A 26,642-nucleotide genomic window follows, 5' to 3' on the forward strand; every position below is an offset into this window, starting at 1 on the left:
ATATTATGAAACAATACATAATAACCGCTTGAACAAAGTGTTAGTTGCAATAGCTATTAGTAGTATAAATTAATAGTTTCTTATTTTATATATATAAATATATATTTTTAAAGGAAAAGAAAGAGAGGAATGAGAGCAGAGAAACAGCTCCTTTCCTGTAAGAGCCTGTTTGTAGTTAAATGATTTTTTTAATACTATAAAGTTTGTTTATTTATATTTTTCATTTGTGCTTCATTTTTTTCATTCTAGATATAGCATCACACATACTCAAATTTACTTGCCATCAAAGAGTATACTAAAATAATAAATATTCCTCTTCCCTAGAGATTTTTAGAATCATTTTTTAATTTAGGAATTATTTATTTTTTAATTAATGAATTTATCCACCCAAATTTAAATAAGTTAAGCTAAAACCTTAAACTACATGTTAAAACAGAAGATTTTTTTTTTCCTCCCACAAAGTAGCTTGTTCAGCGCAAAATTTTTTTTTTAAGTGAATATTAAAAGAGAACTGCGATAAGAATTGACAATTTTTTGCTTAAAATTCTTTTATGCTTTTTTCATCAAGATTTTTTTTTTAGAGACGCGTCATAATTTAAGCATGATTTTTTTTTTTTTTTTTTGTATAAATAACATAAGTTATTCAACTGTAAATTGAAAAATTAAATAGGTAATTAATGAGAAATGGGTGAAAGTCCAACAAGTAAAATCTGTTTATTTATTTTTTTAAAATGAATTTTTTTTTTTCCAACCCAAAACAAAAAATTTTTTTTTTTTTTTTTTTTTTTTGTATAAATAACATAAGTTATTCAACTGTAAATTGAAAAATTAAATAGGTAATTAATGAGAAATGGGTGAAAGTCCAACAAGTAAAATCTGTTTATTTATTTTTTTAAAATGAATTTTTTTTTTTCCAACCCAAAACAAAAAAAGGGCAAAAAGTTAAAAAATATTAATTTTTAATTCTCAATAGTCCACCTTAGTTCTCTTCTCTCTCCTTTCATCTGTTGCACTTTTGTGTGTGTTGCTTCTGCACAATTTTTGGAGAAAAATTCAGATCAAACATTAGATTCTACAGCTTCACTTTTTCACCTGATCTCTTCCAATTGCCATTTTTCTCTCTCAATTTTACAAACCAGAAGCTGAAAAGCCTCCAAAATCATTGAAATCAGTCAAAGTTAGGATTTTTTTAACTGAAAACTTTCATTTTCAGTCGTTTTCAAAGTTTCAGCTATCTGGGGGTGTTTTTTTTTTTCTATTTTTTTGAAGACCCAGTTCAGTTCTTGATTATTCACTTCACACCCAAAAAGGGTTTCAACATTTTTTGAGCAAGTTGCAAAATTAAGAGCAACTGGTGCAAGTTGTGGGGGCTATCAAGAATTGATTTTTCAGTTCTTTCTTGGGACATTTTGGTGAATTTTTTATGAATAATTTGTGTTGAGGTGATTGGAATTGAATTTTTTTTGTAGATGAATGAATGGGAGGGGTTGGAGTTGAGAATGGTGTTTTTCAGTATTGGGGTTTAGTGATTCTAGGGCTTGTTTGGAAGAACTGGTTTTTTCATGTCAATTGCTGATAGAATGAATTCAGATGCTAATCGTGCTGGTGGACAAGTGGAAAGGGATATTGAGCAGGTAAATTGATGCATTTTTAACCATTACTTAGTAGATTGATGTTTGTTGAGCATTATTGTTTTTTGTTTCGGTTATCGGTACTAGTGTTTTGTTGCTACTGATAAGCTGAGACCAACCAGTTTGGGATAGAAGGGTAGTTGATTCGATTGTGTTTTGTTTACTATAGATTCAGATTGAGGAGTAGTTGATTGAATTGTATTTCATTATTGATCAGCTGGTCCCAGCTGGTTTTGGATTGAGGAGTAGTTGATTCAATTGAATTTAGTTATTGATAAGTTGGCTCCAACTAATTTGGAGAGGAAGTGCAGTTGATTGATTTGTATTTCGTTATTGATAAGCTGACACTAAGTAGTTTGGGATTGAAGGGTAGTTAGATTTGTATTTCCGTGTTGATTAGCTCTGGAAACTTGGAGAATGTCCTATATATATGACTACTTTTTGGTTTTGTTTTTTAGTGTTAGAAGTAGCTTTTTGCATTCCGTGGTGAGAATTCGTTATCAGTTTCCTCTTTATGGGGTGTAAAGCAGATAACTGATAAAGAAAGCCTGTTTAACTGAGATAAAAAATCTGTAATGCTCATTTGATACCTAGAATAGGAACAACAATTAAAGTAATAATACTCAGATAGCATGAGTGATAAACGAAAGCTTGTTTAATTGCGACAATAATTCTGTAATGTTCATTTGATACATGGAATAGCAATGGCAATTAAGGTAAAAATACTAGGATAGCATTTTTGACAAACAGTACGAGTCATAAGGTTGCTAGGAATGTTGTTTTTCTTTTAAATAAAAAAATTGCTAGGAATGTCAATTTTTCAAAAAAAATTTGCTAGGGATGTTTTTTCAAAACATTTAAATTTCTAGGAATGTTGTTTCTGCTATTGATGTGCCAAGTAATTTAAAGGATTGATGTTGGATAGCAAGAGCAATCAAGTCGAATTAAGTATTTTCAGTCTAAGTTGCATGGACTATTCACTTTCGGTGCTTGTTCCATTGTTTATTAGTGTTGCTTGTTCCATGTTTATTTATTAGGTTTGAAATTTCTGGACTTCTGTAGTTTTATTTCAGCTTGTAATTACTTCTTATGATTTACATCAGGCCATAACTGCTCTAAAGAAGGGCGCATACTTGCTCAAGTATGGAAGAAGGGGGAAACCAAAGTTTTGTCCCTTTCGGTTGTCAAATGTAAGTATCAGTTCATCTTTCTTTAGCCTATGTGATGTACTTTGTAATTTTGTGTTCTTACCCCGATTTTTCTCTGTATCATCTATACATATTCTTGTAAGATTTCTATATCATTTATACTTATCAAAACAAAAAGGAAAAAAGATTTCTTTCATATTTATTGAGTTTAGCATGAGGTTTAAGATACAATATACTTTTTCCCTTTTTTTCCAGTTGTGTAGTTTAATATCTATGCTGGTCTTTGCTTTTGTCAATTAGGCTGCAAAATCTGATGTTTAAGACTTTGAGTTTTTCTTGTAGATGTTTAATTTCTCGTTTGACGGGTAACTACTATGTTCTATAATTTTTAAGGCAAGAACAAAAACTTCTAGATTCTATCAAGCAGAAGCTAGTAGTCTATCAGGCTTTGTGGGAGGTGTATTATATTTGCCTAATTGTTGGAGTTAAGGTGCTTGGCGTGACCTTTTGTGAAATGCCCTAGTGGAGAATTGGTTTCAGGAGCTCATATCATGTCTGGTACTGCTTATTGTTTTTGGATCAGGGGCAAGAGAAGGGGTTTTAGTCTTGTGTAGAAGTATAAGCAGTAAGAGAGAGAAATTTAATTCCACACAATGGGTTAGCAGGCCATACATTTCTTGTTGTAATTTCCATCTACAATCTCCTTTTGATTTACAGCTGCTTTGAAGTTTGTGGAATCTTCAGCTTTATGTCTTACTGTACATAGGTCACCCAAAATGTGTGTTGTAGCCTATCTATTTGAGAAACCCTTTTAGGTTCTGTTCCGAGTTACCTAATAATCAGTTTACAAATACTTACTATATTATACCTTCTCCTCTATTTAAAAGAATGCTTACCACATCAGTTCCTTTGCCTTTCTATTTGTTCAGAGTTGGTGTACTTTGTGTCTCTGTATGAGTTATTGTGTTTGATATTGGAGTATCATTTAAACAATAAAAATACTACATGACATAAGGAGAATACATTATCAAGCATGAAAAGTATGCATCAGGTAGTTCAGGCTCATTAATCTTTCTGCTAACATGAAAGCAATACGTGATTCGTGATATCTGAATTGCCTTACACCCCCAAAAAGTAAAAATAGCATTGTGTCCCAGGCAGGAAAATATTTAAAGTTGAGTTACGAGCAAAATGCAGCAAAAGTTGGTAATCAGAATGGCTTCAAAGTCCTACCCTTATCATGTTATCCAACAACCTACACTTAGAAATCATTCATTTATGCTGAAATAAAATATCTAATTTTTTATAAACATATGCACCTAAAGTAGTTCTTTATTCAAGTATGCTGATTTTTTCACAACAGAAAGAGAATCGACCATTTTGAGAACTGTGGTTCTTACTGTTTAACCGCAGCGTGTAGTTCAACATCATCAAATGCATTTATTCTTTGTTTCCTTGTTGTCCCATAGTTATGGTTTAGCACTTGATTCTGGCCATTTCTTTGTCTGTTAGCTATCAGAAAAAAAGTTAGTGTGAAGTCTGGACTACTTTGTGTCCTTTGAAACGTAGCGCTAATTGAGAATCAATGCAGTCTAAAAGTCTATTCTGATTGTGGTTGCAGGATGAGTCTGCTTTAATATGGTTTTCAGGTAAAGAGGAGAAACACCTGAAGCTAAGTCATGTGTCAAGAATAATATCTGGGCAGCGCACTGTAAGTTCTCCCCATGGCGAAAAGCCTATTTCTGTATTGCAACTTTTTTTTATTGGTATATCCATCATTCGAATGAATCCATCTGCATATATTTTTGTGTGGTATAGGTACAGAGGTGAGAGAATGTTTCAGCATTCCGATCTCACACCTGTCATAGAAAACAGATATGTAGTTCATTTCTCAGATGGTAGTGGCACCTTTTCTTGGGCCTTAATAGACTTCTATTTAGTCAAATAAACCTTAGGTTTTTCTGTTATCCCGGTGCAAGCATCCCTGTCTCTTTCCATTAGTGATCCCAAAGAAAAGAAGGTAGGAGTTACTGCCATCCTGGTTTAGGCTTGTACAGTGACATGCATAGCTTTAATAGAGAGGGTTGGGGGGCTCGACTAGAAGGGGAACTTGAGGTGATATCTGATAAAGTCACGGAGATACTGAGTATTGTTCGTGAATAGTTATGAACTTGCTTTGGTTTTGTGCTAGACACGCTACTCTCATCAAAAAAATTTCTCTTCTATTCGATATGATAATATAATTTTTTTATAAACAATAAACTAGCGAGTAGATGAAAGATGAAGAAGTAGTCGATGGGTGAAGAATGAATACGACCAAGGTCCTAACACTGCAAAAGGAAGGTTGTCCACACGCCTTAATTAGTTTGATTAATTGTTCTGTATGACTCTGTCAGTCTTTGTCTTTCTTGCCTTCTCCCCACACATATACACACACACACATCTTGCTATAACTGTCAAGCATAACAAGGCAAAAATCTTGTTAGTAGGTTTTCACAGATCTGAATAATTGCTGCTGTTCTATTTCCAGCCAATTTTTCAAAGGTACCCACGACCTGAGAAAGAGTATCAGTCATTTTCACTTATATACAATGATAGATCGCTGGATTTGGTAAGAGTTTTATTATTAACAGCTGTGTCTTTCCTTTAAAGAATTAATTATTGTGATTTTTTGCTCTGTATTATTCCATTTTTGACAGAAATTGGTTCATGCACCAAACTCATCCCACCTTTTGCTTATCATTCTCTATTCTTAGATATGTAAAGATAAAGATGAAGCGGAGGTTTGGTTTAGTGGTTTGAAGGCCTTAATATCTCGTGGGCACCAGAGAAAATGGAGAACAGAATCAAGGAGCGATGGAATTTCTTCCGGTGCTACTAGTCCTAGAACATATACACGAAGAAGCTCTCCTCTGCATTCTCCATTTAGTAGTGGTGACAGCTTGCAGAAGGTACTGTAGCATCCACATGTCTACTCATGCATATGCAGATTAAATATCTCCTTTAATTTATTCATGTTGATAGAGTAAAAGTATTTTGGTTCTATTTGTCTCTTTGGGATGTTGAATGATGAGATTGTATATGTCCTTCAGGATGGCGGTGATCAGCTTCGTCTTCATAGTCCATATGAAAGTCCTCCAAAAAACGGTCTAGATAAGGCATTTGCTGACGTAATTATGTATGCTGTACCTCCTAAGGGTTTTTTCCCTTCAGATTCTGCTAGCGCTTCTGTTCATTCCTTATCTTCTGGAGGTTCCAATAGCATGCATGGTCAGATGAAGGGAATAGGAATGGATAATTTTAGAGTAAGCCTTTCAAGTGCAGTTAGCTCATCAAGTCAAGGTTCTGGTCATGATGATGGTGATGCCTTGGGGGATGTTTTTATCTGGGGGGAAGGCACTGGGGATGGTGTCCTAGGTGGTGGACCTCATAGAGTTAGCAGTTCTTTTGGTGCCAAATTAGATTCTTTGTTTCCTAAAGCTTTAGAGTCTGCGGTGGTATTGGATGTTCAAAATATAGCTTGTGGTGGCCGACATGCAGCACTGGTGACAAAGCAGGGCGAGATTTTCTCCTGGGGTGAGGAATCGGGAGGTAGGCTTGGGCATGGTATTGATTCTGATGTTCTGCATCCAAAGCTTATAGATTCACTCAGCCATTCAAACATTGAGCTTGTTGCTTGTGGTGAAAATCATACTTGTGCTGTAACACTCTCTGGAGACTTGTACACATGGGGTGATGGTGATTTTGGTCTTCTTGGGCATGGAAATGAAGTTAGTCATTGGGTTCCCAAAAGAGTAAATGGACCCTTAGAGGGCATACATGTTTCATATATCTCGTGTGGGCCCTGGCATACTGCTGTGGTGACCTCTGCTGGTCAATTATTTACTTTTGGCGATGGTACTTTTGGTGTTCTTGGACATGGAGACAGAAAAAGTGTCTCTAAACCTAGGGAAGTGGAGTCTTTAAAGGGGCTTCGAACTGTACGAGCAGCTTGTGGGGTTTGGCATACTGCAGCGGTCGTCGAAGTCATGGTGGGAAGCTCAAGTTCAAGTAATTGTTCATCAGGAAAACTTTTTACTTGGGGAGATGGTGATAAAGGTAGACTAGGGCATGGTGACAAGGAGTCGAAACTTGTACCTACCTGTGTTGCAGCTCTTGTCGAACCAAACTTTTGCCAGGTTACTTGTGGACACAGCTTGACAGTTGCATTGACGACTTCTGGTCATGTGTATACAATGGGAAGTCCTGTGTATGGCCAATTAGGTCATCACCAAGCTGATGGGAAGTTACCCCGTCGTGTTGAAGGCAAGCTGGCAAAGAATTTTGTGGAGGAGATCGCTTGTGGAGCATATCATGTTGCTGTCTTGACTTCCCGAACTGAAGTTTACACATGGGGAAAGGGGGCAAATGGAAGATTGGGTCATGGTGATACTGATGACAGAAACTCTCCCACTTTAGTGGAAGCTTTAAAAGACAAGCAAGTCAAAAGTATTGCTTGTGGCACTAATTTTACTGCTGCTATTTGCCTTCACAAATGGGTATCTGGGGTCGACCAATCCATGTGTTCTGGCTGTCGTCTTCCTTTTAACTTTAAAAGAAAACGCCACAATTGTTATAACTGTGGGCTTGTCTTTTGTCATTCATGTAGCAGCAGAAAATCACTGAGGGCATCAATGGCACCTAATCCCAATAAACCCTATCGTGTCTGTGACAACTGCTTCAGTAAATTGAAAAAAGCTATGGAAACCGATGCTTCTTCCCAGTCTTCTATGAGTCGACGAGGAAGCATGAATCAGTCACTAACTGATATAACAGACAAGGATACTAAGTTGGATACAAGGTCTCGACCTCAACTTGCTAGATTTTCTACAATGGAATCCTTCAAACAAGTTGAAACCCGTTCTTCCAAACAGAAGAAAAAACTTGAATTCAACAGCAGTCGTGTGTCACCTATTCCAAATGGTACCTCTCAGTGGGGAGCTCTCAACATTTCCAAGTCTTTTAACCCTGTATTTGGCTCGTCCAAGAAATTCTTTTCAGCTTCAGTTCCAGGATCAAGAATTGTTTCTCGAGCAACATCACCAATATCTAGACGGGCCAGTCCACCTCGTTCTACTACACCAACTCCAACATTGGGTGGACTTACATCTCCAAAGATTGTTTTGGACGATGCTAAAAGGACAAACGATGGCCTTAGCCAAGAGGTTATCAAATTAAGAGCACAGGTATGTCATTTGTCTAAGGAACAGTTCTCTACTTCTGATGCATTTTCCTCTCTTTGCTTCAACATCATATCCTTTTTGCTGATGTGAATTAAAAAACATAGATTTGAGTTTCGCTATGAATCTAAGTGTTTTTGGACATTCTCTGTAATGTAGAGTGTCAAACATTGGACTTGGGGGTAAAAAATCCTCTAGAATTTCTAGGGAACACCATATTCATGGAGTCAGAGTTCACTGGGGCTTGAGAAAACTTGTTAAATAGTGTTTTGGTAGTTGTGGTCAAGGGTGAATGGTTATGCATAATCTTTTCTAATAATGGTGAAAAACTTCATCGAAGTTCATAAGTATTACTTTGAATGGATAACATGTGATAGTATGATTAAATGGAGAAAATCAAATAATTTATTGAGAGGTAAAATCAGTGAATTATCTATTTCTAATACTGAGTTTTAATAATTTTTGAGCCTCCAGGTCACTGCTATCTTCTGTTAGGTACTATCTTGTGGAATGATATGCTTGTTGCTGCTTTGTACTGTTCAATGAATCTGACATGCTAAAATCCTAACCTAAAGGACAATCAACTGATCAAAATTGTAATCCGCCAAGAGATCAAAAGAAAGTTTTGCTTGCAAGAGTGCATGACTGGAAGTTGGAGCCGTTTACTCCTATAATGACTCTGCTAGTCTACTTCATTGTAGATTGTGGAGGATTGACTTTTAGAAGTTTTACACCTGCATAGAAGTAGTATCTACCTTTGGACCTGAAACTTAATTTACTGTCAAAGCTTGTCTTCTCTGTAACAACATTGAGCTAAGATTATCCATAGGCATCTGGCATCCTATCATTTTCCAAAAATGTCTATGAGGGCATATCATTTACAACGTCAAAGATATGCATTTTGATCTTACTAGTCTTTATTTACGTGCATTGCACGTTTATCCCATAGTACAAATTATTATAAAGATCTAGAAAAACAAGGAACTGTATATTTTTGTCTCGACCCAAAGTACCCCCTAGGTGTGATATGGTGAATAGAACCTCGAGAGGCCCTAGACAAGCCACTTGACATAAGCATGACGCAATAGAAATACAATAAGAGAGAATAGACAATAAAAGTCTCATATCATATAAGGAATCTGAACATAAGTGTGAAATCTAAACTGTGTCTGACATAGCCTTTCTAAACACCATAAGAGTGGTTGGGGCGTAACCCATACATCACGTACAAGTCTGAAACGAAAAGACAATAAAAGAAATAAAGCATCGATGGTCTTGTCCTTGAAGCATGAGGACTCACCAATCCAATGTACTAGCAAAGCAATATAACCACGAGCGGGAGGAGTGTCGGACCCTATATTATAAGACAATATAGGCACACATATGCATTAGTACGGTGAATGTACGAAGTATGGGGAAATGCATAAAAACGTAAAGCATGATAGCGTGATGAACTTAAACATGATATGCAAGATCAAGTAAAACGTGATAAAAGCCTTTATAAAGTAATCATAAATCATACACAAGGTCAATGCATGCTTAAAACCATTTAAGAAACTTTCATAAAACCTTTGATAGAAGCATAGTTCATTTGTGGGAAATTTACCGTTAAACCGACAATAGGATCATGTGAGCTATAACATGAAATCCGGCAATGACCCTCATACCAAAAAGGGGAATCTACTTGCCAAGGTAGAACCTTGTCACATTCATTCTTTGTTAAAGTGGATCCACTAGCTTAGGTCATTTAAGACAATCCAACGGGGGCACGTGGTTAAGGGACAAGGAGATTGCTTCTAGAGAACCGCCATCTACTAAAGGGAGAGCCTCCATCTCAAAGTCCTCTTGGTGCTAAGCAAATTCCAATGGAAAAGACATAATCATAATCATATCAAAATACATGGAAAGGCACAATTAAGACTACCAATCCAATCATAAGTTCATATTAGAGTAGCTCCTTTCAATTATGATTTCATAAAACTTTCATAGTAGACACTTACCTTTCTAAGCATCTAAATCATGATTTCATTCTATTGTGAGAAAACCTTTCACAAATCATTGACACTTTACCTTAAAAGCATCTTTTAATCATAAATCATTCTTTTCATAAACATGCATAGATTCATAAATCATAATTAATAGTACCTAAGCATAATTCATATTCATAAAATAGGTATAAGCATGAGTTCAAAGGAAATCAATTGAAAACCTTGTAATTGTATCAAATCATGATTAATAAGATTGAATATCAACAATTGAATCATAATAAATAGAACCCATGGAGATTTGCATGAAACTCTAAGAGAATTGGGTGAATCAACTTAGGAGGTTGAGATTCTTTTGGGACCCAATAGAGGAAAGGAATCCATTGGTGAATTCCCACATACCTTGATAATCAAAGCCCTAAGAGTGCAATGAGGATGAGACCTTGATGCTTGAAACCCTAGCTCTTCACCTGAGCTTAAGAGATAATTTTGGAGAAGAAGACTTGAAAGAATTTAGGAGATTTTGAGTGAATGAGAGAAATTAGGCCAAGTCTTAAGGGTAAAAACAGTTATAGGGTAGTTATAGGGCCAAAATGACGTAGTTTAGGGGTTAATTAGATAAGAAAAGACCAAAACACCCTTAATTAAAAACTGCCTAAAGACCCTACGACTTCAACCTACGGTCTGTAGAAGTCTGGTCAGTTGTAGAATCATTTACTGGGACTCAAAATTTCTGATCAATTCCACGAGACCTTCCTACGGCCCGTCCAACATTCCACGGCTCGTAGAATCCAAGTTCAAGTCCAGAATTTCACCAAGTCTAGATCACTTCTACGGACCCCTCCTATGACCCATAGGCCACATTACGACTCGTCAAATCCTTTCATAGACCTAAGGTCTCAAATCAATTCTCTGAATCACCCTACAGGCACTTCCTACGTCCCGTAAACTGCCCTACGATCTGTCTTGTTCTTTCGTAGGTCAATTTACTAGGACTAGACATTTTTCCAAATCTCAAACCAAGACCTACGACTTCCTTCCTACGACTTCTTTCCTATGGCCCGAAGACTGCCTTACGATCCGTCCTATTCTTTCATAGGTCAATTTACTGGGACTTGACATTTTTTGAAATCTCAAACCAAGACCTACGACTTCCTTCCTACGGCCCGTAGGACTTTATACGGTCCGTAGGTCGGACTCATAGATCACTGCATCAATGCCAAAATGAAACTTTTTCCCTTCCAAATTCAACTTTCAATTTCCGAGGTGTTACAATTTTAAAATGTTTCTCGTTTATAATGTGAACTTGAGAAATTAGAAAATAAAAACTTGAGAAGTTTGAAATAAATTTACAGCCTTTATTATGTCACCATACAAGGAAATAGTGAAGTTTTTATATATTAAAATGTTATTTACATTCATTTTCTTGTTTTTTATTTTTTAAATTTGTTGAAGGATTTGTGTACCAATTGAAGTTTAGGTTTGCTTTAGAAGGAAATTACTTGCGTTAATTTTAATTTAAAATTTTACCTTACTTTTAGGTTAATTCAATTCAAGTTTCTTTATTTCACTTTATTTAATTATTTATTTTACTTTCTCGAAGAAAGAATGAAAATAAGATCTCCAAAGAGAGCAAATGTGGGGTCTTTGGGTCAACATCATGTAACCACAAAACTAATTTCAATTTTTATTTGGACGAAAGAACGAGAAAAGGAACTCCAGGAAAGAGAAAAACTAGGGTCTCTAGGCCAACACCATGTAACAATTGAATTAATTTGGCACTCGAACTAAACTAGACCTTGGAAAACTTGAGCTAAGCATGCTTACAAAAAAAACATGTTAAGCATGATGAAAGGGTTGTGATGTCTAAATAATGAACTTGTCATTAGAACTAAATCCGACCTTCAAAAAAATCGTGCTTAGGATGATAATGGGCTCATGATGTCTAAGAATGAAGTTTTTGTTTTACTTATTAGAAAAGTCAAATAATGAACCTAAGGAAATAATGAAGTTTCTATAAATGAATTCTATGAGCAAGTTCATCCAACATGGAATGCACTTACAAAGGGTAAAAGAGTCTATCAATATTTTGTGTAGAGCTTCATTTTTTACAATAGTACTAGTCATAGCATACGCACCTTGCTCGTGTCCCTCATATTAATTTTATGTGGTATTAGAGTCAGGCTCATTCCAATCAATGATTATCCATGTTGGACCTACGCACCAGATGACCAATTTTGGGCGTGAGGCGGGGTGTTAAGTCCCACATCGGTGGGATGAGGAAAAGTTGAACTCCTTATACGGAGATGTGCTAGCTTTTGGGGTTGAGTTAGACCAAGTTCCATTTCTTTACCAGTATAATTTTATCCAACGTGTAATTATTTTTAAAAGGTTAAATCTTAATCGCTTTTAATTTCTAAATACTTAAATTTTCTATATATTTCAAATAAGGAGGAAATTAATACATAAAATTTAGTTAAATTGTCATTTGCATTGTGTCATTCAATTGTGCTACTTATCCCCTCGATTGGATATGGTCATTGTAATCTTGTCCATATTCAGCATATTATCTTGCATTTTTACGACATTCATCCATGCATATATTGGGCTTTAAGCCTAAATTTTTACTCCTTTGTAATGCCTTGGTCTGTCAACCATCCTGTAAAATTTATTAGTATCTTTTTATTCATATCATTTTAGTAATCACTTCCTGTTTCCGGCGCCTTTTTTAGTTCTGTGCTACATCTTTATCTATAACGCCATTCTCATGAAAGTCTGAATCTAGCATCTAAACTGTCTGTATTTATGCATCACGATTTTGTTGTAATTGAATCATGAGACTCAAATGAATGTACTATTAATTTCATTGAAAAAGCATTGTGTTTAACGATCTTCATCATAGGTGGAAAATCTCACGCGCAAGGCTCAACTTCAGGAGATAGAACTGGAAAGAACTACTAAGCAGCTAAAGGAGGCAATAACCATTGCTGGAGAAGAGACTGCCAAATGCAAAGCAGCGAAAGAAGTGATCAAGTCACTTACTTCTCAGGTATGCTGCTTCAAATCTTTGGTAGAGAAATTGCTCACATTTATAATGAAATACATGTCTGTCTTCGAAATGAGTATCTCAGAGCAAATCGTTTTGGTTTTGACTTAGTGAAAAGCTCCTTATCAAAAAACTTAATGAGATGCTGCAACTATTATATTACAAATAAGGATGTATTGTACTTGAACTTTTAAAAAGTGGATTAAGAAATTTAAGCTTTCATTTGCTCTAATAAATTCTAACTGCTTACTTGTTAAGTTATTCTTTCAAGTAGTCGGTCTAACATAGATACATGTATGCATCGGTCTATGATTTTTATACAGTCGTTTGATATATAAAAAATTAATTTCAGTCCAACTAAGAATGTGGTTGTCATGAGAGTTTGTTTTTTCTTTTCGATAGAGTCAGTTGATTTATAAACAAATTAATTTCTGTCCAACTAAGTCTGTGTTTCTCATTGTTCAAAATATTTTATTTTTTTAGGTAGATATGAGAGTTTGTGTTTTTTTCTTTTGCCATTGTGAATTCTCAGTTGTGCTAAAAAAAACTTAATAATGCAATTTTTTTTTGTCTTTGGGTTATTAGTTTTTGTTCATATAATTGTTGAACATCTGTTTTTTTCCTTACTGTTTCGGACAAGCAAATACTTTATTCTGACAATGTGTATAAGCTGGAATAATCCAAGATGAACAAAACTTTTTTTACTTTTTATTATTATCTCAAAACAAAGTTTTTGTTCATCTTGGAGCACTCCATGCAAGATGACAATTAATTGACTCTACTGCCCTTCATACAAAAAACACCTACTGCATATTGAAAGGCCACTCTCCTGGAGAATTTTTTGAGTTTAGGAGGCATTTCTTGCAGTCGCAAACCAAAACAAGCTACTTTTGTTGGTGCTTTTGTTTTCCATAGCATTTTCCATGGCAGTTCTCCTTCCAATTGCCCAACTCCAACCATAACATTTTATAACAGCTGCTTACAGTTAATATTCCTTTCATGCTGGCGAGCCGTACTTGTTTATCTTTCTACCTAACACACAACTGTGTAGATTCTAACAGCTGTAATGATTGACTACAACAACATACCCATGAAATCCCACAAGTTGGGTGTGGGAGGGTGGTGTGGACCAGCCTTACCACTACCTTGTGGAGGTAGAGAAGTTCTTTCCGATAGACCCTCAGCTCAAGTAATGCATATCCAAAATAGTAAGAAAAGGAAATACAGTAATGAAGAAACCATATAGAAAATAATGGAGAAAAGAACAGTAGCAACAACAAACAGTACGATGAACAAAGCGGAAGAAACAACAGATAAAAATATTAAAAAATCAAAGAATAAGGTAGTAGGAGAGTGCTAATAATAATACTAATAAGGATCGACCCAACAACCTACTAGCCTTCCACCCTAATCCTTGACCTTCATATCCTCTTATCTAAGGTCATGTCCTCGGTAAGCTGCAAGTGTGTCATGTCTTGTATGAGCACCTCTCCCAAATGTTTTTTAAAAAAAAATAGGTAACTTTGTATTCACACAAAAGAATTCATCAAGAAACTGATGAGGAGGGATTTACAAACCCCCAGGGGGTGCCATACCATCATACTCAAAATCCATAAACAAGCTTTCAAAAATTTACAATTGGCCTATAAACTCCACTAAACTATCTACTTCCCCCACTAAATCTTGCTTACACCAAATATACAAAAGACTAAGACGTCTCATCTTTGATCTCATCTTCGTAACATCTCTCATTTCTTTCTTTCCATAGTAGTATCCACCAGATGCAAGCAGGGATATTTTTCCACCAATCTTCCTTTGATCCTCTCTTTCCAATTCCTTGCTAGTGTGTGAGGACCTCAAAAGTGGTTTTAGGCGTTGGCCAATTTACCCCAAGTATCACCTCTCCCGAATGCTTCTTTGGCCTACCTCTATTTCTTCGAGACTCCCCATAGCCAACCTCTCATACCTTCTCACAGGGGCATCTGTGGATCTTCTTCACGTGCCCGAACCGTCTCGATCTCACCTTTCTCGTTTTGTCCACCACGAAGGTCACTCCTATCTTGTCTCAGATGTTTTCGTTCCTAATTCTATCTCTCCTAGTATGCCCACGCATCCATCGCAACATTCTCATTTCCGCTACTTTCATCTTCTAGATATGTGAATTCTTGATCGGCCAATACTAAGCCCCATACAACACAATTGATCTAATAACCGCTTTATAAAAGTTACCTTTTAAGTCTTAGCGGCACATTCTTATCACACAAGACACTGAAAGTAAGCATCTATTTCATCTGCGCCGCTCCAATACAATGTGTAACATCATTGTCGATTTCCCCATTACCTTGGATATTCGACCCCAACTACCTGGAACTATTTTTCTTGGAGATGACTTGTGTATCAATTTGCAGTTCCACATCTACCTCATGAGTTACGACATTGAACTTGCACTCTAAGTACTCTATCTCAGTCCTCCTCAACTTGAATCCTTTAGACTCTAGGATTTGTCTCCAAACCTCCAGCCTACCATTATTAGCCTTCAGCTGTAATGATTAACTGTTTTAAAAAAAATTCCCAACAACATACCAGTGTGATCCACAAGTGGGGTCTGGGGAGGGTAGAATGTACACAAACTTTAGCCCTAGCTTTGTGAGGTAGAGAGATTGTTTCTGATTGATCCTCGGCTCAAAATAAAAGTACTTGATGCAGGATTATAATAACAATAAGACAATAAAATAGCAAGATACAAAACAAGTGCAACAACGGATAGTAATACACATTGAAGAATAAGAAACTAGGCAATAACTAAATAATACTGCTAAAATGGAGAAGAGGAGAGGAGACTACACATCACTTAGCGACCTTCTACCTTAATCCTCAACTTCCACACCTTCCAATCTAAGGTCATGTCCTAAGTCAGCTTAAGTTTTGTCGTGTCCTGTCTAATCACCTTTCCAACTCTTTTTGCCTTACCTCTCCTAAATCCTACTACAATCAACCTCCCACACCTCCATCCTCACACCTCATGTTCACATGTACGAACCATCTCAGATTCGTTTCCACCATCTTGTCTGCCACTGATACTACTCTCACCTTGCCCCATACTTCATTCCTAATCATGTCTCTCTGAGTATGCCCACACATTACACATCTATCTGAGCATCCTCATCTCATCTACCTTGATCTTCTGAATGTGTGCGTTCTTTCCTGGCCAACACTCTACCCGATTCAACAATGTTGGGCCATCCACCATTTTGTTAACGAACCATTAAGCCTTGGCGATGCATTTTTATCGTAGAGGCGAGCCTCCATTTCACCTACCTCAGTCCAATACAATGTGTGACATCATCGTCATCTCTACTTATGCTTGGATAATTGACCCAAGATACTTGAAGCTTCTTGTCTTGGGTATGACTAGTGCCTTAATCTTCACTTCCACATCTACTCATACATTACGACACTAAACTTGCACTCCAAGTACATTGTTTTAGTCATGCTTAACATGATACTTTTAGACTCTAGGGCCTTTCTCTTACCTTCCAGTCTATCGTTAACTCCAACCCACATCTCGTCAATTACTGTGTCATGTGCGAATAACATACACCATGATGCCTCCCGGTGAATATGCCATCTCAATTCGTCTGTCACTAAGGCATATAGAAATGGGCTAATGACTGATCCCTGGTGCAACCCAGTCACGATCAGAAAGTGTTCTAAGTCACCTCCCTTGTCCTAACTCGGGTCTTGGCTCTATCCTACATGTCCTTACTACCCTTAAAGTAAGCCACAGGTACACTTCTGGACACCAGACATCTCCGAAGGATCTCCCTTGGGACTTTATCTTATGTCTTTTCTAGGTCAATGAACACCATGTGTAAGTCTCTTTTCTTGACCTTATACTGCTCCAACAATCTCCTTACAAGATGAATGGCTTATGTAGTCAATTGCCCCGGCATGAATCCGAATTTGTTCTCTGAGATAAATACACCCTTCCTCATCCCCATCTCGACCATCCTCTCCCAGACTTTCATAGTGTGGCTTAGTAGCTTGATACCCCTATAGTGATTGCAATTCTGAATATCACCCTTGTTCTTGTATAATGGAACCATTGTAATCCACCTCCATTCCTCTGGCATTTTTGCTGTCCTAAATATGACATCAAACTACCTAGTCAGCCACTCCATACCTGCTTCACCTGCATTCGTCCAAAAATCCAAGTATGGAGTGGCTGACTTGCTTGATGATGTCATATTTAGGGTGGCTAGAATGCCAAAGGAATGGAGGTGTTGTACAAGAAGAAGGGTGATAATCAGAATTTTCCAATCATTGAAATTCCTCCTAAATTGAAGCTTCTGTCCTGGTTCAATTTGTAACAATCAGCCCCCTAACAGCTTGTCTGGTGTGATGCTATAAAGAACAGGGAATTTATCCTTGAGTTTTCTGGTTTCCTGCCAAATGTCCTTCCAGAATTTAATCTTGCTACCTTCTCCCACCTCCACTCTGATACTCCACCCCCAAAGCTTGCAAATGTTCTTCCAGATTGCACCCTGATTTGACTGAAGAACAGTTTTTGGTTTCCAGAAATCGTCTCTACCATGATTTATGGCAATGACATCTTTCCATACCTCTATTTTACGTTCATTAAACCTTCATAATCATTTATATAGTGAACTCTTATTATGTTGTCTGGGTATTTTGAGTCCCATTCTACCTCCCTTTTTGGCCAAAGTCCAAACATTACATCATTCCATTTTACCAAATGCATTCTTCTCTTTTCAGAATTTCCTTCCCATGGAGAGCTATTTCTCACCCCTGTTGATCCGCCTTTCAAAACTAGCTGGGATAGGCAATAAGGACATTAAGTATGTTGGAATCCCATTAAGAACACTATTGACCAACCTTCCATCAACAGACAGGTGTTTATTTCTTCCGATGTGTGTGGTAGGAAACCTTACAACTATGCATCCCAATATCTCTGCCATCTTCTGAGTTCACAGCAAATGGCTGCTCTTCTACATCTTAAATGACTACTTTACTCTTACGGCATTTCTCAAAATTTGCATCTTCGGATAGTCTTTTTGTTATAACAAAGTAACTGCATGTGTTTTTGGTTCAATAACCATATTTGAGAACAATCTACTTCATCTGTTTCAAATAGAATGTCATTTGTTTCCCTCCCGAAATAAATTGACATTTGTATCATACCAATGTCTAGCTTCATGAAATCCGAGTTCCAAAATGTTTTGTATACCTACAAAAGTTTAGTGGACCAAATTTTATGATTACAAATTTTACTTTTACTGTTAGCAGTTAACCTTTTCAGTTCACCTAGAATGTAGCTTGAGTTAAAGTATGAAGGTACTCGGTCAGGAAAACAATAGTGGGAAAAAGAGAGTTTCTCTAGGATTTGTTTGTTAATTTTTTGGATTCGAGAGCAATCTTACAGGTTCCAAAAAAAAATAAAAATTGGATTTGTAAGCTTTTCATTTTTAAGCTTGTTTTCTGTAGTGTTCAGGTTATGTGCCATTGTTCGTCACTCGTCAGTATTCTTTTAGTGTAGTATTTTTGCTGCCCCTTTTTTGATGAATATAGAGATGCTTTGTAAAGTATTGAACACACAATTTTCTGTTGACCTGCCTTTCATTAGCTTCTCTTGCTGATAGTCTATTTTGTTGTCTTTATCTTTCATAGCTGAAGGAAATGGCTGAGAGGTTGCCGGTAGGTGCTTCCCGGAACATCAAATCTCCTACATCTTTTTCCTCGGGTTCCAATCTCACTGCCAGTGACATACCAAATGGATGTATTGACCGAGTCCATAGTCAACTAACTTTCCAAGATGTGGAGCCAAATGTATCTAACAGTCAACTACTTTCTAATGGATCAAGCAATGTCAGTAATCGCAATACTGTTCAAAACAGACAAGGGTTTCCAGAACCAACGACAAGAAACGGAGGTAGAACAAAAGAAGGTGATTCTCGTAATGAGAATGAATGGGTTGAACAAGATGAACCAGGTGTATACATTACACTTACCTCCTTACCTGCAGGTGTCAAAGATCTTAAACGTGTTCGCTTCAGGTGCGTTAACTGTGGCTTTAGGTCATAAATTTGATGGAATTTTATCCTCTCTGCATTATTCTTGTTGAAGTATGTGTTCTCCTCGTAAATATTATTTCTGCTGTCAATTTGTGTCGAGCACATTTTAAGGATTATGGTTAGACTATGGCTCTGTTAAAGTGATCCATCTCTCTTTAAGAATATTCTGGCTAGGAATGGCTCCTATCCTTGGACTGGTTCCTTTGACACAGAGATCTTATTTTAGTTTGTTTACAAGATCCTTCATGTATTCAGTTCTTTTGCATTAGGCTGTTAACTATATGCTTCTATGTTGGTTGTCTGTGGATCTCCCATTTCTGCTACTTGACATTATCAAAACTTCGTTGTGATAGTTAGATATCATAAATGCAGCTGCATGGTCAATGAGGATTCTTATAGCCAATCCCAACTTGCTTGGGGACTGAGGTGGTGGTTGTTGTACAATGGATTCATCTCTGGTAGAGATTTTTGTGTGCCCATGTGGCATGTAGGAATAAGCCTGAGATGTTAGAGACATTGTAGTTCTAGATGATCACTAATTTTCCTTAAAAGACAAACCATTTAGCATTGGAGCAATATTAGTTAAGTAGAATGCATACAGATTCATATAGCCAACCCACATAGTTTAGGATTGAGAATTCATTTCTACAATCCTGCAAAAAAAAGAAGTTATGTTTGTGTGCTTTGAAACAATCGGTGGGTGATTGCAGTAAAGATTGTGTGTTTGAATGCTTTTCCCTTGGAAATCAAAAGACTGATGTGTTTTAAAATGCAGTCGAAAACGATTCAGCGAGAAACAAGCTGAACAATGGTGGGCAGAGAACCGTGCAAGAGTTTATGAGCAGTATAACGTGCGGATGGGAGACAAGTCAAGTATTGGCACTGTAAGCGAAGACTTACCCCATTGAAACATGCTAATAAAGTTATGAGTGAAAAATTTCTTTTCTTTGACCTCTTCTTTTTCTTCTTCCCTGCCGGAAAATCTCTGCTTTAGGGGAAGAAGATCATAATTCTTCGCTTAGTTTGGCTTCTCAAATTTGTGAGGTGGTAGCAAGGGTTGCCATAAAAAGATGTAGGAGTAGAGATTTGCTTTGCAAGTTTTCATTAGATTTTCTTTTTCTTCTAATGGCTTGACCTGTTCTTCTATAAATTTTCATTTCCCCCCACCATAATGATGTTTGTGGGGAATTGAAAGTGAGAGATGTAAAGTTTTAGTAGGCTTGCTTGCTCTTAATGGGAGTATAGCTTCCTTGTAAATTTCTAAAGTAAATGCATCTTCAGATTTCAAATCCCTAACCCTTTCTGCTGCAAGTGTACAATTACTCAGGGCTCGTTTGGCCATATGAGATGAAATCGTGATATGAAATCATATGAAAATGAAGTTGAAGTTTAGTAAGTACTTGTTATCTTTTTTTCCTGTCAACTAGTTGAGACATGCAATGTTTGTTTTTCTTCCTTGGTAACTCCGAAATCCCCGAGGGCCAATTGGCGCATGGTTCGAAACTCAGTGAACCAAGTTCTTATTCATAGTATACATTCAAACACTTAACATGCAGAGTGAGTTCTATGGTGATGATGTTTGTTTGTCCAAAAGAAACTACTACTAAGTAGCAACTCATGTAAGGTGGTCAAGTGATGGGTGATAGATTTTATTAACAAAAACAAAGAAAGGAAAAACTAGGGAAATTTTAGTAGCGCGGTTGGTTAGTTACCTGAATTTTCACTTTGTTGATTTTGATGGTTAAGTCGACCTAAAATTGACAGGACAAACTTTATTGAGTTCATGCATTAATTTAGAACTGGGAAATTCTAAATAAATAGTTTTATAGTTGCTCGAACATTAATATTGATGAAGGGTGTAAATTCTAAGCAAAAGTTAAATTGTGGGAAGTTGAAGTTTCTCTCTGTTTTTCTCTGAATATACGTTGATCATCGTTAAAAACAGTGTCACTACAAAAACAAGAACAAAAGAAAGGGAAAGAAAATTCGTTTTAATCCTCATCTCGCGTAAAGATGGATTTAAGATTTTGAAGTTTATGAGTTCTTACTACGATCTTATACCTGAATTTATTGCCACTTATTTATACAAAATACGGAATTGCCATAAAACTATTGGGTTCAAGTGAAATGATAAAAAATATGGTATAGATCAGCATACGGCATATGTATAATATAAAAGAGTAAAGGATGAAGTGGACATTATTTTAGAGTCTTTTGTGAATTTAAAATTACACCAATCATGTTTACGATTTAATTAATCTTTTTATCAATTACAAAGGCTTAAAATAGCTATAAAACTGATTAACTAATGACTCACCAAGCATTGTGCAGAAGTAGTCAGTTTAAGAAAGTGAAGTGAAATTAAGAAAGGAAAAAAAGAAATGACGGACTTCATCCAGTGACTCCGTGATTGCTCTTTGAATGATGAGAATAAGGTAAGAAATAATAGAATAATCACTTCATTCCGCCAGCACATTGGGACGAACTTCTTTTAAATATTAACTCAAGGTCTCCTTTCTTTACTCGGCGGTTTGAGTCCGTATTTAACCTATGCCCAATTTAGGCAAACATCATATATAATATGCCCCCTCCTCCTAAGTGTGTGTAATGATAATTTTTCAAATTTATAGCAACTAAGTATATATTTTTTAAAAAAAAAATCAATTTATAGTAATAATGCATTGAAAGCAAATGAATTAAATTGAAGTACCACAGATCAAATGATATGAAATGAGGTACCAGCAGTGAAATAAATTGAGGTCTTAAGAGTGAAATGGAAAGTGCTTATTTTTTCTATAAAAAAATGAAGTGTTTGACTATGCTTTCCAGAGAAATTTACTATGAATTAGCAGAGCAGAAATTGTTTTACGTAAGCTAGAAAAAGTAATTTTTCCAAACTTTTAAAAAAAAAGTACATTTGATAAGAAACACTTTTTAAAAGCTTGACCAAGCACTAATTGCTACTCAAAAGTGTGTATTTAAATTGATTGACCAAACATAAACTATAGCTGAAAGGCAAGAGAAAAGGTCAATTTTGAATCACCAATTATCATCACTAAACTCAAATATATTGAAATTGCAGAAGCACATTATTCTGATAACAACAATTCAATTCCACACAGGTAGCAAATATATGCTCAGTAAGACTTTCCACAGTGTATCAAGCTCCCAGCACCCAAGAAGAGTCCAAAAATGGCTGCACTTCCCAAAGTAGTTTGTCCAATGTATCTGATTTTCAGAAGTCCAGGCACCTGCAAATTTCCATCAGACTTCATTCAGCAATACTTCAATCAAATTCTCTAAGTCCATATTTGTTTATTCGGATCCCTCCACATTGCATTGGATGGCTGTTATACCTCCCACCAGCATACGTAACTGGTATCTATATCCACCAACGCAGCAGCAGCAGCTTACGCTGATGGAAGACATCACCTAACTTTTTTGTCTTTACGAGGATTTGAACTCTAGTCTCCAATGTTTGCACCCACGGTAATAAGTCTATATTATGCAAGCATAGTATGAGACTGCTTGATCTTACGTCTAAAAGCAAAATAAAGCATTTTTCAAGTATCACTACATTGAGAGGTACTTCTCTAGACCAAAATGGATCATAAAAAGAAAAGGGAAAGGTCATCATATAAATAGGATTCTCAGTGCCCTCAAAAAAAAATTCTATAACTTACACATGCTGAATGTCCATCACAGACCTCTCCCTCATTTACCAGGAATACTTCTGATCTTTCAGTAATGTGTTAAAAAAACCTAACTTTCCAGAAAGGAACTAACATCACAAGAAATTATGAATAGACCCCAATGAAACAAAAATTACAAGTTTGTAAGCTTGTCAACATTTCAGCCTCTAAATAGTAAAATCTAGAAGAGCTAGCTCTGGCATCATCCAGTTATCTGGTACCACCTATTATTGGTTGTTTACAGGTTGACATCAGATAAGAACGAGGCTTATATTCAAAGATAAATTTAAATTTATTATTCAAACTGACTAATGTGTTGGTAAATGGAGATGAGCTTTGGATAAAAAAGGGTAAGGCAACTAGAACTTGGCATAAAACTCGACAGTTTTGTTGGAAAATTAAATGGAAGAGACAGCTTGTCTTCCAAAAAATGTTAAAGACTAGCATCAACAAAACAACACGTGCAATGCCATCACAGCCCATCAACATCTTGCACTGCATTGAAAGTATGAAAGTAAGCTACAACTCTTCGATAAATTCTTAATGTGTCTCTGAGTTAACAGGCGTCCTAGCAAAAAATTCTAAGATAGGTCACGTAATAAACACAGGACCTACTGTTAAATAGAGCCTATTGGAGGCTAACTTTTTGACGGAGACGGGAATCACTATTAACCTTTAGATCGCTAATTTTATAGGCGAACTGCCCATAAATGGACACCAAAAAAAACTGGTGGAGTGCAGGTCCTTATGAAGCTCATTTTGGGTACAGACTCTAATATCTAGGGGTAATTAGTAAATCAAAAAAAAGCATTTAAGATCCAAGATCTGCTGGGAACTGTTCAGGGAGCCGAGACCTTCACCTTATTTACAGTTTGCAACGTGCAGCTAAACAATATCATGCATTGAGATCAGATAACAAAGGGCAAACTAGCTAACCACTGCCTGCAAGATGCATATAGCTGTCTCTATGCTGCTATAAATTCAATAATGAAAGAACAAAGGCAACTTGGCATGCCTTTGGGAGCTAAGAGTAAATCTTTGAGCATCTGGAACTCTGTGGTAGAAAAATGTGAAAGGAAGTTGGTTAACTGGAAAAGTCAATACTTATCCTCGGGTGGTAGAGTCACACTTATCAACAGTGTTCTTGATGCCATGCCAACCTATATGATGTCCCTTTTTCCTATGCCTGGGAAGATCATTCAGAGGCTGGACACAATCAGAAGAAATTTTCTTTGGCAAGGTAATGGGGAAGGGGTCAAGAAATTTCACTTGGTCAAGTGGGATGCTGTTATTTCCAACAAAAAAGAGGGAGGTCTGGGAATTAAGAATTTGAAAGCCCACAATAAGAGCCTTCTGCTAAAATGGCTCTGGAGACTAGCAACAGATGATCAGAGCTTATGGAAGGACACTATCTTTGCAAGATATGGAAAGGAAGGATCATGGACTACTAAGGAGGTCAATACTCCTTATGGTGTGGGTCTATGGAGAACTATTAGAAATCAGTGGCCAAGAATTTGGAACAACTCTGTGATTAATGTGGGAAATGGGAGGAAAACCTTGTTCTGGAATGATACATGGATGGGACAAACACCTTTGAGACAGCAGTTCCCAGACATTTATATCCTCAATCAGCAGAAAATGGCTACAATTTTAGAAGTCAGAAATGAACAAGGATGGAACCTGATTTTTAGAAGGTTCCTCAATGACTGGGAAGTGGAGAGAATGACTCAGTTCTATAATACCTTGGAACAAGTGAAGAACCTCACTTGTGAGGAAGACAAATTGATATGGAAGCTGGAGAAAGATGGCAAGTTCAAGGTGAAATCAGCCTACAAGTTACTAGACACTTCAACTGAAACAAAGGAGTTGTGGCCTTGGAAGATGATCTGGAAAGGGAAAATACCACATAAGGTGGCTTACTTCACATGGCTTGTTGCAAGACAATCTGTTCTGACTCAGGATAACTTAATGAAAAGAGGAAAGGACTTATGCTCCAGATGTTTTTTTTGTGAATCTGAGACAGAGACAATAAACCATCTTTTTTTGCATTGTAAAGTGACTGAGAAGCTATGGAAGTATTTCATTAACCGAAGAGGTATCACATGGACCATGCCTAGAAATACTGCAGAAGTCCTAGCATGTTGGAATAGAGATGGAAATCAGTCAGGACACAAGGAGAGATGAAGATTGTCCCTGCCTGCATCTGGTGGACAATATGGAGTGAGAGAAATCAGAGATGTTTTGAGAACAAGAGCATCCCTTTCCAAAGCATTAAAATGAATTGTTTAGTGACCTTTTACTTTTGGTGTATCCATTCTATCCCCAAGGATCCGGGGGACATCACCCTATTCTTAGATAGTTTATGAGGGAGATAGGTGTTTAGTTTCTTTTTGGTAAACCCTCTATACTTTTGATGTAATTACTACAGGAGTTCACTATTGGTGTACTTCTATGTTTATAATACTAGTTAACTTTATCAAAAAAAAATATCAGAAAACTAGAGATAGAGAGAGAAAAGAACTTTACCTTGAACCTAACAGCCTCATAAGTTCCATATACAGCACCTATAAATAAATAAACATGCATCAGATGCACTGATAATTTATTAAATACATTGAGAACATTCAATCTAGACATTAATGTCAGATCTTATTATTTTTCAGATTAAAACCATCAGTGTCAAAAGCTATTACTATCATTTCTAACTGGAGACAAATGTGCTGAGAGTGAAGACATGACAAAGTAATTAACAAAGAATCTGTAAGTGATGATGGTTATTCAGACATGACACAAAAGGTAAGAAAAATTCCAAGTTTTAAAGCCTCAAACTTCCCTATAACAGGATTACCAATCAGCCAAAATAAAGATATTTGGATAATTGTAGAAAAAACATATCAGCACTGTCACTTCTTAGCAACTGTATACTGTCAACTCAATTAAGAAAGATTGGGGCATTGGGCTACTTAGGAGCTTGGGATTTTGATGCTACTCAAAGCAAACAACAACATACCCAATGTAATCGTACAAGTGGGGTCTGATATGCAGACCTTACCCCTACCTTGGTTGGTAGAGAGGCTGTTTCCGATAGACCAAAGAGGATTGAAGAAGTCATGAAAAAATACTATAGAGAGTATGTCAAAGCATTCTGGAAAAAAGCGTAGTGTGTATGCAAACCTTACCCCTACCTTGAAAGGTAGAGAGGTTGTTACCGATAAACCCTCAGCTTGGATACTTACTCAAAAACAAAGTATGGAAATAAATAAATTACTTAAACATCTATCAAAGATGACCTTTTCCATCAGTAATTAAGACTTAAAAACATTCTAATAGACTTGTGACATAACCATCGCAGAGTTCATATAATACACTTATTGTGTGTCTACCACAACATTCACCCAGATAATCAAGAACTAGATCTTGTTTTCCAGCTATTTCATGCTTGAGTCCAAAAAAATCGAACTTAATTCTTAAAAATGCCTCAACCATTGCATCGTCCCAACGAAAAAAACCCAGCTAATCAAGAATTATAGCTAGTTTTCCAACTATATCATGCCTGAGTCCAACAACTCGAACTCCGCTCTTAAAATGCCTCAACCATAGCATCAGCCCAGTTAACCAACCCCCCCCCACCCCACCCCACCCCACCCCAGGGGCGGAGGCAACATATACTTAGGGGTTCATTCAAACCCTCTTCGGTAGAAAATATTACTATTTATACATTGTTAAAATTATATTTTAGATTTGTATAATAGATGTCAAACCCCCTTCCACTAGTTCGTGTGTGTACTTCTCAGATTTTGAACCCCCTTATTAAAAACCCTAACTCCGC

At 36.5% G+C, this 26,642-nt stretch overlaps 2 protein-coding genes across 2 annotated transcripts in view; one reads left to right on the top strand and one right to left on the bottom strand.

Annotated features, from left to right (window-relative positions):
* Positions 1 to 984: 984 nt before the first annotated feature.
* LOC102578724 (uncharacterized) lies at positions 985 to 20,517 on the top strand. The gene is made up of 9 exons (XM_006362252.2): positions 985 to 1,634; positions 2,735 to 2,821; positions 4,401 to 4,490; positions 5,310 to 5,390; positions 5,536 to 5,730; positions 5,872 to 8,004; positions 12,886 to 13,032; positions 18,718 to 19,103; positions 19,897 to 20,517. The coding sequence occupies exons 1-9, from the start codon at positions 1,563 to 1,565 to the stop codon at positions 20,027 to 20,029; spliced, it is 3,324 nt and encodes a 1,107-aa protein (XP_006362314.1). The 5' UTR covers positions 985 to 1,562; the 3' UTR covers positions 20,030 to 20,517.
* Positions 20,518 to 22,124: 1,607 nt separating this feature from the next.
* The window catches only part of LOC102579057 (reactive oxygen species modulator 1-like), a 6,674-nt gene continuing 2,156 nt past the window's right edge, over positions 22,125 to 26,642 (bottom strand). The window contains exons 2-3 of the mRNA XM_006362253.2: positions 25,340 to 25,377; positions 22,125 to 22,372 (exon numbers count right to left, since the gene is read on the bottom strand). Of these exons, the coding sequence (XP_006362315.1) occupies positions 22,259 to 22,372; positions 25,340 to 25,377 (152 nt within the window). The 3' untranslated portion in view covers positions 22,125 to 22,258. The remainder of the gene's footprint in view (positions 22,373 to 25,339; positions 25,378 to 26,642) is intronic.

Source organism: Solanum tuberosum, unplaced genomic scaffold, assembly GCF_000226075.1.
Source record: "Solanum tuberosum cultivar DM 1-3 516 R44 unplaced genomic scaffold, SolTub_3.0 scf00387, whole genome shotgun sequence".
NCBI lineage: Eukaryota > Viridiplantae > Streptophyta > Magnoliopsida > Solanales > Solanaceae > Solanum > Solanum tuberosum.